Source organism: Peromyscus californicus, unplaced genomic scaffold (genome assembly GCF_007827085.1).
Source record: "Peromyscus californicus insignis strain IS unplaced genomic scaffold, ASM782708v3 Scaffold_21__1_contigs__length_65335640, whole genome shotgun sequence".
Taxonomy (NCBI): domain Eukaryota; kingdom Metazoa; phylum Chordata; class Mammalia; order Rodentia; family Cricetidae; genus Peromyscus; species Peromyscus californicus.
Window position 1 is genome coordinate 2,171,206 of NW_026294514.1, and position 18,099 is coordinate 2,189,304.

Consider the following 18,099-nt stretch of genomic DNA (forward strand, 5'->3'; position numbering starts at 1 on the left):
ACCTAACCTCTTCCTGACTAGCTATTGGCCATTCAGCTCTTTATTAAATAAATCAGAAGGCACCTTGGCAAAGATACATTTTCACAGTGTAAACAAATATTCCTATATATATATATATATATATATATATATATGTATGTATGTATGTATGTATGTATGTATGTATGTATATATGTGTATTGCTTGATTATCCCCCCAACAGCAACTGTCCTAATATGTGGGTGGTGAAGGAGAGAAAATAAAATGGATTAAATGGGTGTTGTTCGTTCTACTCCCCCTAGTTAATGTGAACTGTCCAAATAACAATATGTGGGTGTCACTGTTCAGAGATGCCTAAATTTGTATTTTTATTTAAGTACATAAGCTTACTATATTTATATCTATGTAGTGTACATATAACTATATTTATACTATATTTAAGTATATAAAACTACTATATATGAAATGGCACTCCTTAGCAAAACAAAATTAAATTGTTTATACATATTCACAAAAATGAGATTGAGTTCTCTCCTGATATTAGATTGCAACTTAAAATATAGAATCATTTTATTATAAAGAAAGACAATGTTTTTTTTTAGTATATGCAATTTAAGAAAGCTGGAAATTTTAACTCAGTGATAAGTCATTTTTGTAGATTAAAAAAAAAACTTTTAATAGAAAACAATGACTATAAACTTGATTACCAGAATATAATGTTTTAAAACAATGATGGCTGTTATTCTTTAGTAATGTAGCATTTTTCAAATTTATGTGCTATGTCTCTTATTATAAAACCATCTATAATTCTAACAATGAATCTCCCATGTTTATTCATTCTGCCCATTAAAAAATCAAAGGGGGTATTAAAATAGTGTCAATATACACTGTTTTTAAAATTTGTTAGCCATATTACCTTAAGATAGTTTATCAACCAAAGTCAAGCTAAGTTTGACTCTACAATTTACAAGATGAAATAAAAACATGACCTCATTGACCTATGAGAGCTTTACAGGTGTGGCCCACACAAGCAATGCCATGAGTCAACGGTTCGTTGTGGAGGAGAATGCCTTTCCTGTACTTATTCAGCTACTAAGAAGTCACCCTTCTACTAACATTAAGGTATGTATTAAAGTTTTAAATGTTTTCTGACATAGTAAATGTAATATTTTAAGAATAATTTGTATCTTAGATTATGCAGGTTTACAAGCATAACAATTTAACTTTTAAAACAAAGTTCTAAAAGTTTTAAGAAGAAAATATTGATGTAGTAAATATTAATTTCTTCAAATATGATAGGAAAGTCTTATGCACTTACTCTTTAATTATTTTCCTTAGCCATTCACTGTGTTTTCAGAGACTAGCTTCCCACCTCCTCAGTGATTGTTAAAATTGGGTGGGAAGAAGGGCCCTGTTTCTCAAGAACAAGGGAATACCCATCAACATAGCATGGTTTGGCTGTCGGTCAGTGCTCCCAGATGAATTACTTTGCGGTCTTTCAGAGTTTGTCACTCTTTCTCCCACTAGTAAAATGCCTTCAATAAGCCAGCATCAATTCAAACCCTTTTACCAAAGCCATAGAAATTCAGAAATTCTATTGGTGGTTAAGCAGGAAAATATAACATACATTTATAGAAAATTAAAAATACATTTTCTTCTCATAGTTTGCCAGGGCTCTGTTAGTGATGAGGAAAATGAAAAATATAGAATAATGTGTTAGTGAATAGTAACACTTCCTTTTATAGATATATTGTAAAATAAAAGATATTAAGTTATTTGGCTTCTCAGGATATAAGAAATAGAAAAATACAGGAGATTAATGTGTTAGTGAATAGTAATATTTCCTTTTACAGAAACATTATCAGAAAAGATGTCATAAGATACTTGGCCTTTCAGGAGACAAAAGGGATGATTTTATTGCAAGAGTTTAGTGGGGAAATAAAGGGAAACAGAAGCTACAAATCATTTTTGGTTTGAATTACAAATAAAATTATATAAACTTTTAAGATATAAGTATATTTCATAAGACTATGGAAATGCCATATAAAATACATTTATATTTAAATGTATTTCATGGGAAAACTTCTATTTTTATCCATTTATAATTCAATTTATTTTTCAGTGGTGTTAAACTATAACATAAATAGTTTCAGTCATTTTCCTGAAAATTAAACTCTACAGTGGATAGAATATTTCTAATTCTTAACATTTTTTCATAGGCAGGCATAGTACAGCACTTTTAAAAGCTGCCTGTTAAGTCCAGCAATGGACATGGTTCATCGTCCTAATGGAAGATAAATGCAAGTTAAATGACTCTGAAACTAGAAGAAAAAGACTATTTCTTGATTCTATGTTTATAAAACTTTGCTTAAATTCTTAGGCAGTCCTTTACAGTTTGATAGCTCTGTGATCATTAGCAACTTAAAACAGCTTTTAAACCCACGCCAGTAAACATTTAAAAGTTATATTTAGATGTGGGAGGGATACAAATACATATGTAAGATTATGATAGCACCTCTGTGCATGCCTTGCTGTCCCTAGGACATGCCCCCCAGCACCCTCAGGAGATGTGCGATGATCTCTGGTCACAGAGGAGATGGGTATTTCCTGATCATTAAAATTTATGAGGGACAGTCCTCCAGAAGCTGTGTTATTCTTTAACAGTAGTCAAAGAATTATAGTCAACACATTGTGCTTTAAAACACTTTTTTTTTTTTTTTTTGGTTTTTCGAGACAGGGTTTCTCTGTGTAGCTTTGCGCCTTTCCTGGAACTCACTTGGTAGTCCAGGCTGGCCTCGAACTCACAGAGATCCGCCTGGCTCTGCCTCCCGAGTGCTGGGATTAAAGGCGTGCGCCACCACCGCCCAGCTATGTGCTTTAAAACACTTTATAATTATATTTCCATAATCTAGCCTGTATAAATATTTAAATAATGAATACATTCTTCAGTAATGCGTGAATGAAACATAATTTCTGAAAACCACATATTTAGGTTGAAGTGGCATTTTCTTTGGCATGCATCGTCCTAGGGAATGAGTTGCTACAGAAAGAATTACAAGAAAAGGAAGGATTTGAGTATTCTGATGTCCTTTATCTTCTTCACTCCAAAGAAAAGGTAGGGCCTTCACATGCCTCAGCGTGATCACCTAGGGGAAATGGTTCTAAGAAAACACAATCAGTTATGATCAAGTATTCTCCATGGCAACATCCAAGCTTATTATTTAAGAGAATCTATAAAAGCTTTCTTTGTTATGAGTTTCTAATGGTGTGATAATACGGTTCCAAATTTTTCATAGTTGCTGTATGTGTTCCTTGACATGCACAAATTTAATGTTTGGTGGAATCTCTGTCCTGAATCGAACCTTTCACTTAATTGCATGCCCTCCCAATTCCCTGTTATACATTTCTTACCCAGAGAGCACTGAGGCTTTGGAAATGCTGCACGGTAAAGAGAGATTTCTCCAGACAGCTAATATGAGACAATTATTTTTTCTTTAAAAATTTTTCCCAACAATGTCCTATTTCTCTACTTGATAAGAATGAAATGTATTTTTAATAGACAATAACTTGCTACAGAAAGAATTACAAGAAAAGGAAGGATTTGAGTATTCTGATGTCCTTTATCTTCTGGCAAGCAACCTGTAATGAAGCAAATGAAAATGATTGGCATTTCTCCTCTTTCCAGGACATTTGCCTGAGAGCAGGTTATGCACTAACTCTTTTTGCCTTCAACAATCGTTTTCAACAGTACTTAATACTGGAAAGTGGAATGCTAACCTTATCTATTTTTGAGCCTTTTCTTCGATCCAAGGTTGAAACAGAGAAGGCAATGGCAGCGTTTCAGGTACACAGAGCATAAGATTTCATACTGGCAAGTACATTGTCTTAGTGAACACTTCCTTACTGGGGATTCAGAAAAATGTTTATTAATTTATGAAATTTGGTATTCTGCACATTAGCCCTTCTACCTCATAAAAAGTCCATTGTTAGAACTTCTTTATTTATATAGAATTTTTCAAGTTACATCTGATGCCTGCAGCGACCCTGTGAGGTCCATAGGCAGGTGTTTTAATCACATCATGTAAACAGATAACTATGTGGAGACATATGGTTCGGTTGAAAACAGGTCTAATTGTGGGCTGTCAGCTGATGACATGGCTCCTTCCACCTGTAGCCATATTTAGGCTCCTCTCTGCCTTATGCTTACTCTTCAGAGCCTCTCTGTCCTACAGCCTTGTGAAGTATTTCTCTTCAAATTCAAGGTCAAATGCTGCAAAAACTGCAGAAAGAACAATGTGGTCATTGTGGTCATTGCTATGAGCATTTGTGGGGGGAGTACTTGAACTCTTGCCTCCCACCTATCAAATCTCTTTTATTGGAGCCCACCAAATGTTACCCTTTTAAATGCCCCCAAATCATAAATGATTAAGAGAATCTAAGTATCAAATATTTACCAATTCTTGTTTTTTGTTTCATTTTCTTTTAGATTATTGTATTAGCTAAAGTCATTATAGATGTGGACCATATTACTTTGTCTGCAAGAGGTGTTACTATTTTAGTTGACAGTCTGTATTCAGTCCACATTCCTACTATTGTCCTGGCAGGTAAGGAATAGCTAAGAAAACAAAACAAAACAAAACAAAACAAAAAAAACCATAATGGCATCTACACAAAGGAACACAGATTTGTGTCCAAGAGAGATAATAAAATATTTTAAATTGGAATCTCACCAATAGTAAAATATGTCTGATACCCTGTTGCATTGTTTCAAATGATGCTGCTTGAAAGTACATGTCTGCATAGAGCAATGGGCATGGCATCTACTCTGCACCCTGCATGGGGCAATGGGCATCCACCCTGCTTGCTGAACAGGAATGCAGAAACTCTCAACACAGCCCTTTTGCTTTCCTAATTATTATTTCAAACTTCTAATGATTTTCTAGACTATAAAGTAAGAATTCAATTATGCACTACCAAGAAAAAATTTACACTCTGATTTTCAGTAGTAGTGGCAGATTTACATTGATATGCTTTGTGTTTCTTTTGAATTGTATACATTCTGTTATTATTTAAGAGTTCTTGAAAAATTTTTAGCTATATTTATTATATTATTTTTGTATGAGTGTTTCGCCTGCATGTATGTATGTGTATTACTGTGTGCCTTTTGCCCGTGGAGGCCAGAAGAGGGTATCCACTGGGACTGGGGTTATGGATAATTGTGAGCCATCATGTGGGCACTGGGAATTGAACCAAGGTCTTCTATAAGAACAACAGGTGTTCTTAACTGCTGAGACAAATTCATTCCTTTAATTCCAGCTCTCTGGAGGCAGAGGTAGGTGGATCTCTGTGAGTTTGAGGTGAACGTGGTCTACATAATGAGTTCTAGGACAGCCAGGGTTATGTAGAGAGACCCTGTCTCAAAAAACAAACAAACAAGCAAAAAGAAATACAGGGGTTGGGGATTTAGCTCAGTGGTAGAGCACTTGCCTAGCAAGCGCAAGGCCCGGGGTTCAGTCCTCAGCTCTGAAAAAAGAAAGAATGAAAGAAAGAAAGACAGACAGACAACAGAGTCAAGGAAAATGGTTCACTAGTTCTCTTGACAAAATGTTATCTGTGCAAGTATATCCACCCAAGCTTACCCATACTTTTAGCAATAGGTGATAAATAATATTTAACTGAACTACCACTCACAGCTACATAAACAGTTTCAGAATGATAGTTTGTGACTACTAGCAAAATAAACAAAAGATCAAATATATTATTAACTTAGTCAGTTGCTCTATGAGAGAAGCATGTTTTGAAGTCTATCTGTTTAAAAAGGAAGACAAGTGATTTGGACTAGACAGAAAAAGGGGTCTTGGAAAGAAATGTGATAGTAGAAGTTTTAAATTTTGATTCATGATCTTTTTGCTACAAGAAATGCCATGTTATATTTGCTTCCAACTATTAATTTTCTTAATCTGGAAGAAATGCATATCATGTACAGACATAAATTCAGGGAAAACATTTATACACATAAACTTAATAGACTTTATAAAAGCTGAACAACTGAAAAACAGACTGAATGTATTTTTAAAATTTGAAAAACAGAAAGCTTCCATCTTTAAAAATTTGTCGTTCTTACATAGACCTGTGTAAGTTTTAGTATGTGTGACAGAAAATCAATCAACTACATGAACAATCATTCCACATTTACATGTACATGTTCCTTTTTTTTCTTGCTTCATTAACAGACAAGTTTTGTAGCTCAAACTTTTAAAAATACAGTGTACAAGTGAACAAAGAGCAACATATGTGTTATCAGCTTTAGATAATATAGGAGCTTTTCTTTGTTTTAATTCTAGGTAATTTAATAGCTAGTCTGGCTCACTCTAGAGCTGGTATTCCAGCCGCTTTTCTGACGCTAGGGACAGTCCAACGGCTATGCTACCACCTGTACTCAGGAAGAGAAGAGGTAAAAACAAAAGGCTAATCGTAAAATTGAATGTGCTACAAATAATGAAATTTGCTTCTCTCACATAAGGGGATGCTTTTTCCCTTGAGATAGTACATAATTCAAAATAACTAGAAAATAGATGAACTTTCCAGTATTAATCATACCTGACATCTGCAATTCTGATTTCCCACAAAATTACATTTTTTAATTCTATTTAATTATAATTGTAATTGTAATTATATTACATCCTGACCACAATTTTCCTTCCTTCTCTCCTCCCAGTCCCTCTCTCCCCATCTACTCCTCCTTTTCCCCCTCATAAAAGGGTGGCCCTCCCAGGGATATCAACTGAACATGGCATATCAATAATAAGACTAAGTACCTCCCCTCATATTAAGACTGGACAATGTTGTTTTCAACTAAGTCTCTATCATTCTATTTTATCAATAAAGACTCAGGAGCCAGATGCTGGGGTGAAAACCTGCTAGCTCAGAGAGGCAGAGAAAGCAGACAGCTGCTTCCTCCTCCACTGTTGTCATTCCAGAAAAAGAGCTTTTTCTGACCCATCTCAAACAAAACTCCTCCAACAGGATGTCCCTCCCTTCTACTTCCTGTGTAACTCTCTCTTTGTCCTCCTGACTCCCTCTTAATCTCTATGGTTATTTCCTCTCAATTGGTTGCTTGCTCTGCCTCTTGACCTAAGGTTGATTTTATTTGATCCTTTTCACAATATTCACGCAGAAAGCTCTTGGATTAAAGGTGTGTGCTAGGGCTAAGCCATACCACAGCTAGAAAGTCTTGGTGTCCACAGTGTGATCGAATATCCTGCAACAGGATGAGGCAACCCAGTGGGAGGAAAAGAGTCCCAAAGGCATGCAAAAGAGTCAGAGACAGCCCCTGCTCCTACTGTTAGGAGTTCCACAAGAAGACCAAGCTACACAACTGTAACATATGTGCAGAAGGCCTAAGTCAGACCCATGCAGCCTCTCTAATTATTGCTTCAGACTCTGTGAGTCCCTATGCACCCAGGTTAGTTGATTCTGTGGGTTTTCTTGTGGTGCTCTTGACCCCTCTGGCTCCAACAATCCTTCCTCCCCACCTTCTGCAGGATTCCCCAAGCTCTGCCTAATGTTTGGCTGTGGATCTCTGCATCTGTTTCCATCAGTTGCTGGATGGAGCCTCTCTGATGGCAATTATGCTAGATTCCTGTCTACAAGTATAGCAGAATACCAGAACATAATTAGGAATCATTTCATTGATTTTTTTTTTTTTTTTTGCTGGTGAGCATGCATTTATTTTAACTCTGACATCTAAACAGATTCTTAAAAAAGCAGTATAGAACAACTATAATTAAAGATTTTAAAACTATGGGGCTGGAGAGATGGTTAAGAGCATGTACTGCTCTTGAAGAAGACCCCAGTTTGGCTCCCAGCACCCTTATTGGATGGCTCACAACTGCCTGTAACTCCAGTTCCAGAGGATCCAATGCCCTTTTCTGGTCTCCATGGGGGTGGACACACACACACACACACACACACACACAGAGAGAGAGAGAGAGAGAGAGAGAGAGAGAGAGAGAGAGAGAGAGAGGAGAGAGAGAGGGAGTTTTTTTAACTTACAGAAATCAGCACAGAAAAGGAAAACTGATGATTACCATTGTTGGTAAATGGGTGGAAAGCCACTGAGCAAATCTGTATGTATACCTGCACACATTGTAAGTAAATTTGTTGCAACTCTGTGGGTTTGGTCCCAAGTTTTGGCACCAAAAGGTGAGTTCTGCAACTCTGGGAAAGATATCCTGACTACTTGGGGAGTCAGGCAACACCTGGAGCTGCTTAGGACAACTCTGATGGCTGGAGCTGCAAAGAGAGAGCTCAACCCTGGAGGGCGAGGTATCCCGGATACCTGGAGCTGCTTAGGACAACTCTGACGGCTGGAGCTGCAAAGAGACAGCTCAGCCCTGGAAGGGAAGTTTTTCCTGACTGCTTGGGAGAGTCAGGCTCTACCTGGTGTGATGGGGGATGGTCTCCCCACAGGATGTAGCAATCCTGCTCCTCTCCTGGAGAGCCGCTACAGCTGAGCTTTGCTCAGCCCCCACTTAAGGGGGCTTCCTAGCAGAGCTCTGCTTCTCTGGCCTAAGAAATTGCAGAAATGTAGCAATCTCCTCTTGCTCAGGAGAAACGTGTTACTTTTTCAGCTCTTTCAGCTCTTCCTTGCTCTGTCCACTGAGGGACATCTCAGCAAGGATCTTCTGTTCAGCCCCTCCTTGTTCTGTCCACTGAGGGATGTCTCAGCAAGGGTCTACTCTACACCAGTGAATGAAGATCTTCACACCCAAAACTCCTTTGAGAGAGATTTATTTGGGAAGGAGGAGTCCAGGAAAGTAGCTGCCTCTACCAGGGTGGAGAGAACAGCCCACAACTGACCAGGCAGGGCAGTTTATATAGGATGTCTTGGGGGAGGAGTCAACCAGTGATTGGTTAATTTTTTTCTGCCCAGGGATTGGCCAGTTTTGTGGGCTAGGGACAGAGATGGCCCTGATTTCAGGGCCAAACTGTTTCTTTCACTGGCCTTTCTTGGCTTTTTGACACTGTCTCTAAGGCCAGGGCACATTTCTTTCACTGACTCGGATTCTAGGGACCAGGAGTGTTTCTTTGGCACTAGTTTCAGAGTCAGGGCATGTTTCCTTGGTTCTGGGTTTGGGGATAAAGTGTTCATTTCTCTGGCTCAGGTCCCAAACCTGGGCTTGCTTTCCCTGGTCCTGGGCCCTGGGGCCAGGATTCTGCTGTCCTGCTCTGTGATTGGCTGGTTTCACAAGTCAGTTGGCCAGGGGCAGAGATGGCTCTAATTTGGGCCAAACTGTGTTTCTTTCACTGGTCTTATCTAAGCCATCTTTCCCTAGTTCTGGGCTCCAGGGTCAGGGTGGGTTTCTTTAGCCAGCCCCTTTTCCCTCCATGCCTTCTGATCAGTCTCCTCACAGCAGACAGACAGCAGAGAAAGAAGACACTCTTTAGTATCATTCTTATTAAGATGTTTAAATCCATCCTAATTAATCTCGGAGCTAAAATACAAAAACAAAACTGTGGAATGAATTGTTTTAATTATAAAATCAAACTTTAATCTACACAAGTGTTGGAGTCCTGCCTCATCTGGGTTCAGGTCCTGAGATGGGGAAGCGGCACTGGTGCAAAGAAAAGTCTGATCCCCAGATGGGTTTCATACAAGTGGCGGCCACAAGTAGTGAGCCATCTTTATTTATACTTCAAAGGAACATGCTTATCCCAACTTTTAAATCAAAACAACTCTTAAACCAAAAACAATGCTCAGTATTTTGCTAGCTTGGCTAAATATCCAGCCAGGCACATCTTGTCCTTACAGAGCTAAAAGGTGATAGACATAGGCATACATTCTGAAGACCAACAACTTAACAAAGCATATTTACAAAAATAAGGGTGATTTGCCATAAGCTGCTTGCATACAGTTAGTTAGCCTGTATTTCTTTAATTGGTCCCTTGTCCTACACAAGGGTCCTACATGCCTAAACCTCTCCATAAAGGGTGAACTTTGATAAGACACTCCTTTTCCAGCATGCCACACCATTCTTAATGTTCGTTCCCAGCACTGGGAGATGTGGTTATGTCACCTGTGCTGCTTCCTTATATGTGCCCAGTAATTTTTATTACCTCTGATCCTGTCAGCACTGAATCAGAGAGGCCCCCCAGGGCCTGGAGTGACAGCTGGTGTTTCCAGATAAGAAACCTGAGAAGCATCAGAATTTTAGGGGAAAATATTTGAGAAAAAAAAAATGGGTTTCTGGGAATAATTACATCTGTCCCATGCATGACTAACAAAGTAAAACTAAAAACCACCAAGAGAATCATCAACATTATGAGAGAGAAGAGAGTATGCAGGGCATGTGGTACTACAGTATTCTATGCTGTCCTGAGGCCCACTGGTCCTTGCTGAGTGAGAGACTGTCTCCCCGGGCTTTGCCCTGCAGAGACCCATTGGACAAGCGTTCATATGCTGATCCAAAACTAGGCCACATGGCTCCCAACACAACCTCATGTCATAGTTTATGCCAGTAATCTCAGCACTCAGGGGGCTGAGACAGGAGAATTCCTCCTACTTCAAAGCCATCTGGGTTACACAGAGATTTAGAATGTGCCTTGTGAAAGGATGGCATGCAGATGTGTGAAGGGCATCCTATTATATTCAGTCTATACATATACTGTGATGATACAGAAATTTATAATTAAAATATTTAGAAAGTATCTCACAAGAATTGGTTACTTAGCAAGTGAGTGAACCTTTTTATTTTCATTTTTTAATATTCTAGGTAATCCTAAAATGAAATCAAGTGTGTTCACAGATATTGTGAACAGCGACCAGAAACCAGTGGCAATTAACAGTATTCTGTAAAAATATGGGCAGAGGATGAGGCCTGGAAGTGGAATGAGTGACCTGGCATGCACCAATTATGCCCCTACCTGATGATGGATTTCTGTTTACATCCGTACCTGATATTCTTGTTTGCAGAAATTATCTTAAGGTTTCTTTTTAATAATGTGTGTGTCTGTGTAGGTTTGTGCATGTGAATCCAAGTTCCTGTAGAGGGCAGAAGAGGGTGTTGGATCCCCTGGACTTGAAGTTCCAGGTGCTTGCCTGGTGTGAGTCCTGGGACCTGAACTCAGGTCCAACATACACTTTCTTAAAAAGGAGCTAATTAGAGCTCTGGGCTAGATAATTTTTATTAGTTTTCTTGAAAATACCATACCAAGTGTTTTCATCACATTCACCTCTTCATCCCTCCAATTTCTCCCTCACCCATTCCCACTCCCCTACCCACACAACTTTGAGTCCTTTTTAAAAGTCCATCAAGACCAATTTATGCTGTTCAAAAGACCCTGAATGTGTCGTCTTCCACTGGAGTGTGGTTGACTTATCAGGGGCTACATTCTTTTTTTTTTTTTTTTTTTTTAATTTAAGAAAAATTTTTTAATTCATTTTACATAGCAACCACAGATCCCCCTCTCATTCTTCCTCCTGCTACCCCCAGCCTCCCTCCCCCATCCACTCTCCATCCCCTCCTCTGAAAGGATAAAGCCTCCTATGGGGAGTCAGCAAAGTCTGGTACATTCAGTTGAGGCAGGACCAAGCCCCTCCCCCCTGTATCAAGGCTGGGCAAGGTATCCCGCCATAGGAAATGGGCTCCAAAAAGCCAGCTCATACACCAAGGGTAGATCCTGATCCCACTGCCAGGGGCCCCTCAAACAGACCAAGCTACACACTGTCTTTTGTATGCAGAGGGCCTAGTTCAGTACAATGCAGGCTCCACAGCTGTCAGTCTAAAGTTTATGAGTTCCCACAAGCTTAGTTTAGTTGTCTCTGTAGATTTCCCCATCATGATATTGACCCCCCCTTGCTCCCAGAATCCCTCTTCTCTCTCTTTGACTGGACTCCCGGAGCTTGGCCTGATGCTTGGCTGTGGATCTCTGCATCTGCTTCCATTAGTTACTGGATTAAGGCTCTCTGATGACAGTTAGGGTACTCACCAACCTGATTACCGGGGTAGGAAATTCCCCGGAATCCACAGGGATGACCCAAGCTTAGGCTACTAGCAATAGTGGAGAGGGGCTGCATTCTTAAGAGAAAACTGTCTGTCCCTGTCCCAGCAGCTCACAATTGCCAGTAGCTCTGTGGCTATGAGTAGGGTTGTATGCCTAACTCCCATTTGTTTGCTGGGATTTGGTTTGGGTTGCTCTCACACAGACTGTGTGTATGCTTTTGAAACTACTCTGTGTTTATATGCTGAGCTGCCTTGCTGTACAGAAGGCACTGTTTTCTGTTGTCAATTTCCATCACTTCTTGTGCAATTTATCCCTGAACCTTCAGAGCCCATTGGTTAAGAAGTTTCTTCTTATAAAACTGTGATAAACCTATTTTGAAAGAGAGAAATTCTACATATGCTACCTACATGACACACTCAACCCATACATTTATTAAAAATTCAAGATGGATACCAAGACTTGAACCCAAAATTATGTTTAAAAAGTGTATATAAGTATATTTCACTCTGGTGACTTGTGTAATTTAAAATGGTCAAAATAGCAAATATTATGCCAGTTATATTTTATCATAATAAAATATTAGGAAAACATGCAAAAAGTTTTTTGTTTCAGGTTCGCACAGCGTGTTCTTGTGCCCTTGGCTACCTGACTTACAATGCACATGCTTTCCGAATCCTGCTAAAGGAGTGCAGGAACAAACCTAACCAGTTCCTGCGCATAATGAATAACATCAGCAGAGACGCGAAGATTAACCCCGTCTTCCTGAAGGAGTTCCAAATGCAGCAAAATGTGGGACTTCCGTCCTTAAGGTATTGCCCCTTTATAAATGACAGTAGCGGCATTATCAGTACAGTTCTTGGGAGATTTTAGGGGGTCCAGCATGTAAAACTCTCCTTGACATGCATGCCTCTGCATACCAGTGTAAACTTAACCTTGAATGTTCATTGACAAAGCCGGTTTTCTTTAGTTTTGAATGCCAAATATCTTGCTTTTTGGTTTATGTCTGCATCAAAATACCTAGCCAGCAAGGTTCTGTTAAGTGCTAAGTTTCTTTCCTCACTTTAATGCCTTGTTCCACCGAGGAAAAACAGTGAAAGTCACATTATTACAGCCTGGGAATAAGCTGGGGCTATGGAAAGGTTAGTTGATTTATTCTTTGGTGAGTAAGCAGATCTAGGCCCAGGCAAGATCCGATTTGTTATATTGTTTCTGAAAAGTGCACTACAAAATAGAAGGTCCTGTTTCAAAGTTAGGATGAAAATGGAGGAGGAGGAGGAGTTTCCTTCAGAAAAACAACCACCAGAATTTCTGAAGACTGTCTGTCTGTTTTTGTTTTCTTCTTCTTTAAAATAGTTCAGCGAGAGGGTAAAATCTCAACTGAGCTTTAAAGCACTGCTCCTGCTATGCTCACTAGTGGGCAGCTACCTTGCTGTTGGGCACACTGTTATAGAGTAGAAATGGAAAGTGTTACTAGAGACTGGGAGAGTGAGCTGTGAAGCATGGTAGGTGCTGAATTCTCAGAGGTTTCTTCCAGAAACAGAAAAACAACAACTACAACAACACAACCCAAAACAGGCTCTTCCTGTCAATTTATCAACATAAATAAGTAAATGCACCAGTGGCTAGGCTTGGTGGTACTTGCCTGCAATCTTAGCACTGGGAAGGAAACAAGGCGGCCCCAGAGCTCCCTGGCCAGCCAGTCCATTCAATTGGGTGAGTGAGTTACAGGCCAGGGAGACTCTCTCTCTCTCTCTCTCACTCTCTCTCTCTCTCTTTCTCCCTCCCTCCCTCTCTGTCACACACACACACACACACACACACACCATTTAGGAAGTTCCTCCTCCACCTGGCAGGTGGAGCAGTTCAGAAAGGACTCATGAGCATAGCCACTTCAGAGTCTGCAAAAATTACTGAGGTCAGAGATCCTATAGAAATGGGTCACAGCTGTACCACCCGGATGTGGACAATCCGATGAGATTAGACCCATATTTTCTTGAAAAGAAGTGCTTAGAAAGCCAAGCAGCATAAAGGGCAGAGAACAAGAGCCATGAGAAGCGAAGCAGCAGCCTGACTTGCCATGTGGCTCCACAAAGTCCTCACCAACAGTGAAGTACGGGTGAGCACACGGCTTCTCAAGCCAAATCCCAGGAACAACCCTGCTCCTGGAGGCCAGTGTTGAGGAATGGCAAACCAGTCCTGTTGTCACACAGAGAAGGAAGGCATGCTCAGGACATAGATGATGGAGAGGTGGATGAACAGAGGCCATCTGGAACTTCAGAAGTCATGGCTTTCCATTAGCCTTCTGTGGGGATGAAGCTCCCCATAGTCAGCAGAGCAACCACCAGGTAGTCGGGTTTGAAGTGAGGGGCTTTCTGTGAATTGTTAAGTCCACAGAAATGAGCTGAGACGGAACACTGTACTCACAAGAACATCCCCTCGATCTCCTTCTTGTGTATAGGGGTCATGAAATACACATTTGTTCTGGCAATCAAAATTCCCCAAAAGATAAACAAAGTAGATATCCAAAAGTTGCCAGTATCTGTGTGGATGAATGTGCTTTACATTCAAGCATAAAAAGAGGCATAGGTGGTCCACAGCCATGTAGCAGGTAGTCACTGTCCTTCAGCTCATCAGGAAGCAGCACATCTTATCAGCTGCCTTTCCAACATCTCTCCCAGAACTGATAAACGAGCTCCTCCATATTCTCCATGTCATGATGGGCCTAGGGAAAATACCAGTACCACACCTCATCCTCTCCCTGGGAGCATGGACACATCGGTTGTTTTTATGGTTACTCATTTTTCTCTCCCAGCAGAGGTTCTAATACAGCCAGTTCTAACTTACTGGTTTCTCTGTTAGCGTCAGGGTCCCACTGCCCTGCTGTCACTGATTAAGAAGACACGTGGCTAGTACTTCAGTACCCTGCAGCTTCAGCGGAGAGGAAAATTGGGGTCTTTGAATTCCAAGAGTCAGAGGGCTCCCGATGATAGTAGACACTTACACTCAAAGATAACTTGTCAACATAACCCCTAACCTAATCAAGGTGGGGACACTCGTGCCCCTCCAAGTTAGTCATCCTTCCCAGTCACAGGGCCCCACCCTATTTATTTTAGAAACAGTGCTTTGCTATGTGGTCCAGCTCCAATCTCCCTCCTTCCTCTGCCTCTTCAGTAACTGGGACTGGAGATGCATGATGATTGTGTCGAGGTCAAAACCCGTTTTAATCTCAGTTCAGTAATGGGCTGTGGTGTGGAGAGAAGAACCAGATTTCGGGGTCCTGTGTAGACGGGGTTATTTCAACTTTACAAGTTTTGGGGGGACTGATAAACTCTATGCCTGACTCAGGAATCTGTTCTTTATTAACCTGGAGATAAATTAGAAGACATCTGAACTAATCAGGAAAGACAAAATAATCTTCACTCCAAATGGATTTCCCATACTTCTGACCCAAGGCCAAGCCAAGCTTCTTGGAAGGAAACAGGGCTAAAATGACACAGTGGCTGAAGTTTTAGTTTCTGTCAGGCATTTTGCTCAGATGATTTTGTCTCAATGTTATAGTTTCATTATAACCTAAGTCTTTACGATAGGGAGTGAAAAAAATCTTACTGTGGACTATATTCTCTGCTTCCATACACAAAGCTGAATTATGACTCTTTCCAAGTAGGAAAACATTCATGGAAGAGCTACTCAAGATATATTATTACTCAGATACAAGAAGGGAATAAGACACAAAAGCATATTATGGTTATATAAATCAGTTTTAAGTATAGAAAAAGATAAGTCTATTTCAAGAATCCTTTGAAAACTAAAAATCCCAAATAAATTACATGAATATAAAACACAATCTGAACTTTAATTCTAATAATTTATGTTAAATTAATTTCACTGTTTCATAAATTTACTTTAGTACAAATGATTTGAACTTTGCACATTCCCACAACTCTGTGGGAAATGGAAATTGTGCTTCTATTCAATTTTATTTTCCTCAAAGTCCAGTTTGGGTCCCATCTTTCCATCACTTCAAATGTAGTTAATACTCCCTTTTAGGTATAGTTAATGTTTGAAATGAGTAAATAAGTGATCAGACATAAGGCAACTGCAGATGGCATGCAGTTTATACAGGTATGACTGAGACCATTAGGCTCCTGAACATGGCACCTAAAATCTTTGTTTATTCATGGTTTTCATGAATGTCTTCATTTAATTATCTGGTTTTTTTTTTTTTCCTTTTAGTCTGGAAAAGAATGGAGGACCATCTATAATTCCTGTCTTTAAAAAAGGTAATTAATTTTTCTTTTATTTCTTTAATGCTTGCCAGACGTGGCAGGCTGTAATTCTACCTTAGGCTTTCTACTGCTGTGATAAACAAACACCATGACCAAAGCCAATTTAGGATGAAAAGGATTTATCTCATCTTACAGCCCGTCATCCAGGGAAATCAGGGCAGGAACTCAAGGCAGGAACTGATGCAGAGGCCATGGACAAGAGCCAATTTCTGGCTTACTCAAGTTTACTTTCTTTTTTGTTTTTTGTTTTGTTTTTGTTTTTTTTCGAGACAGGGTTTCTCTGTGTAGCTTTGTGCCTTTCCTGGAACTCGCTTTGGAGACCAGGCTGGCCTCGAACTCACAGAGATCCGCCTTCCTCTGCCTCCCAAGTGCTGGGATTAAAGGCGTGCACCACCACCGCCCGGCTTCAAGTTTACTTTCTTATACATCCCAGGACCACCTAGCCAGGGTGGTAGCAACAGCCACAAAGGGCAGAGCCCTCCCACATCAATCATAAATCAAGAAAACACCCATATGCTTGCCTACAGGCCAGTGTTATGGAAGCATTTTCTCAACTGTGGTTCCCTTTTCTCAGTTATGTCTAGGTCTGTGTCAAGATGACAAACCAGCTTACATTCTATCTTTAATAATTCAAAATGTGGAGACAATCCTAGAGGAAACATCTGGTTTGCAATTTCACACACAGAAGACACCTTCCCTTTATAAGCCTGTATTAATCATTTAAGGTCTTCCCTACTATCAGTTGCCAAAGATTTCTCTGGCAGGATGGCACAGTGGGTAAGAGCACTTGCCAATAAACTTAATTACCTGAGTTTGAACTCAGGTAGGAGAGAATTAATTCCCACAGGTTGTCTGTTAGCTCTGACCTCCACACCTGTTGCCATACACACATAACAACAACAAAAATTAAAAGATCTTTCTCTGTTATTTCCAGGTCAAATAGAAATAAGGCACCATCTAAACACGTCTTAAGCAATCTTGCTCTTCTAAAATTTCATGTACAATTATTCTGAAATTTTTACACCAAAGGCCACATTGTTTCCATTGATACTTGACAGTTTGGGTTCAGTTGGTAGTTGACAGTTGGGTAGTCTAGGTATGAGGAACTCAGAGTCTAGATCTTACAATATTTTAATTCCTTTCTATTTTATTTTTAAAAGTATCTTTTCATACTGTGTACTGTGTGTCTATATGGGACATGTACACAAGTGTCAGATGCCAGTGGAGATGGAGTTACAGGAGGCTGGGTACTGCCTGATGTGTATCCTGGGGACAGAGCATGGGCTCTGCAATAGCACTGCATGCTATTAACTGCTGAGCCACCTATCCAAGACCTTGTTAGGTATTTAACAGGGAATAAACACAAATTACTTATTTTCATGCACATGCTTAAATCTACCAACCTTAGAAAGGGCCCATGACAAAGCATAATAAATAATAAACGTCTATGATATAACCAGTCAGAAAGAGAGCAGGAAAATAAGAAGAGGAATTCAGGCTTGGAGGATGGCCCAGTGGGCGAGAGCAAACGCTGCTCTTCTAGAAGACCTGAGTTTAGTTCACAGCATCCATGTGTAGCTCACAGCCACATGTGATTTAAGCTCTGAGGAATGTGACACCCTCTTCTGGCCTCAGTGGGCACCTACATACTGAATACATTCACACACACAAATAAAATTTCTTTAAAGAGAGAGAAAGAAACATTTATTCAGGAGTTTCTGTAGAAAGCAGGTATACGTTTTTGTTAGGCAAAGAAAATAATAAGTAATCATATTATACTTAGGGCCCTTGACTTGAGAGACATTTAACTGTGGCCTCTTACTTCCAG

General features: G+C 39.9%; 1 protein-coding gene across 12 annotated transcripts in view; it reads left to right on the top strand.

Annotated features, from left to right (window-relative positions):
• The window catches only part of Ankar (ankyrin and armadillo repeat containing), a 99,908-nt gene that overhangs the window by 61,460 nt on the left and 20,349 nt on the right, over positions 1-18,099 (top strand). For 7 of the 12 annotated variants that reach the window (XR_008220811.1, XM_052749375.1, XM_052749374.1 and 4 more), the window contains 7 exons: positions 995-1,101; positions 2,972-3,094; positions 3,665-3,823; positions 4,466-4,583; positions 6,324-6,433; positions 12,598-12,794; positions 16,219-16,265. Coding sequence is in view for 10 of the 12 variants with exons in the window: in XM_052749375.1 (XP_052605335.1) it covers positions 995-1,101; positions 2,972-3,094; positions 3,665-3,823; positions 4,466-4,583; positions 6,324-6,433; positions 12,598-12,794; positions 16,219-16,265 (861 nt within the window). In the remaining 2 variants the exon portion in view is untranslated. The other 5 variants (XR_008220812.1, XM_052749373.1, XM_052749377.1 and 2 more) reach the window with 5 other exon arrangements.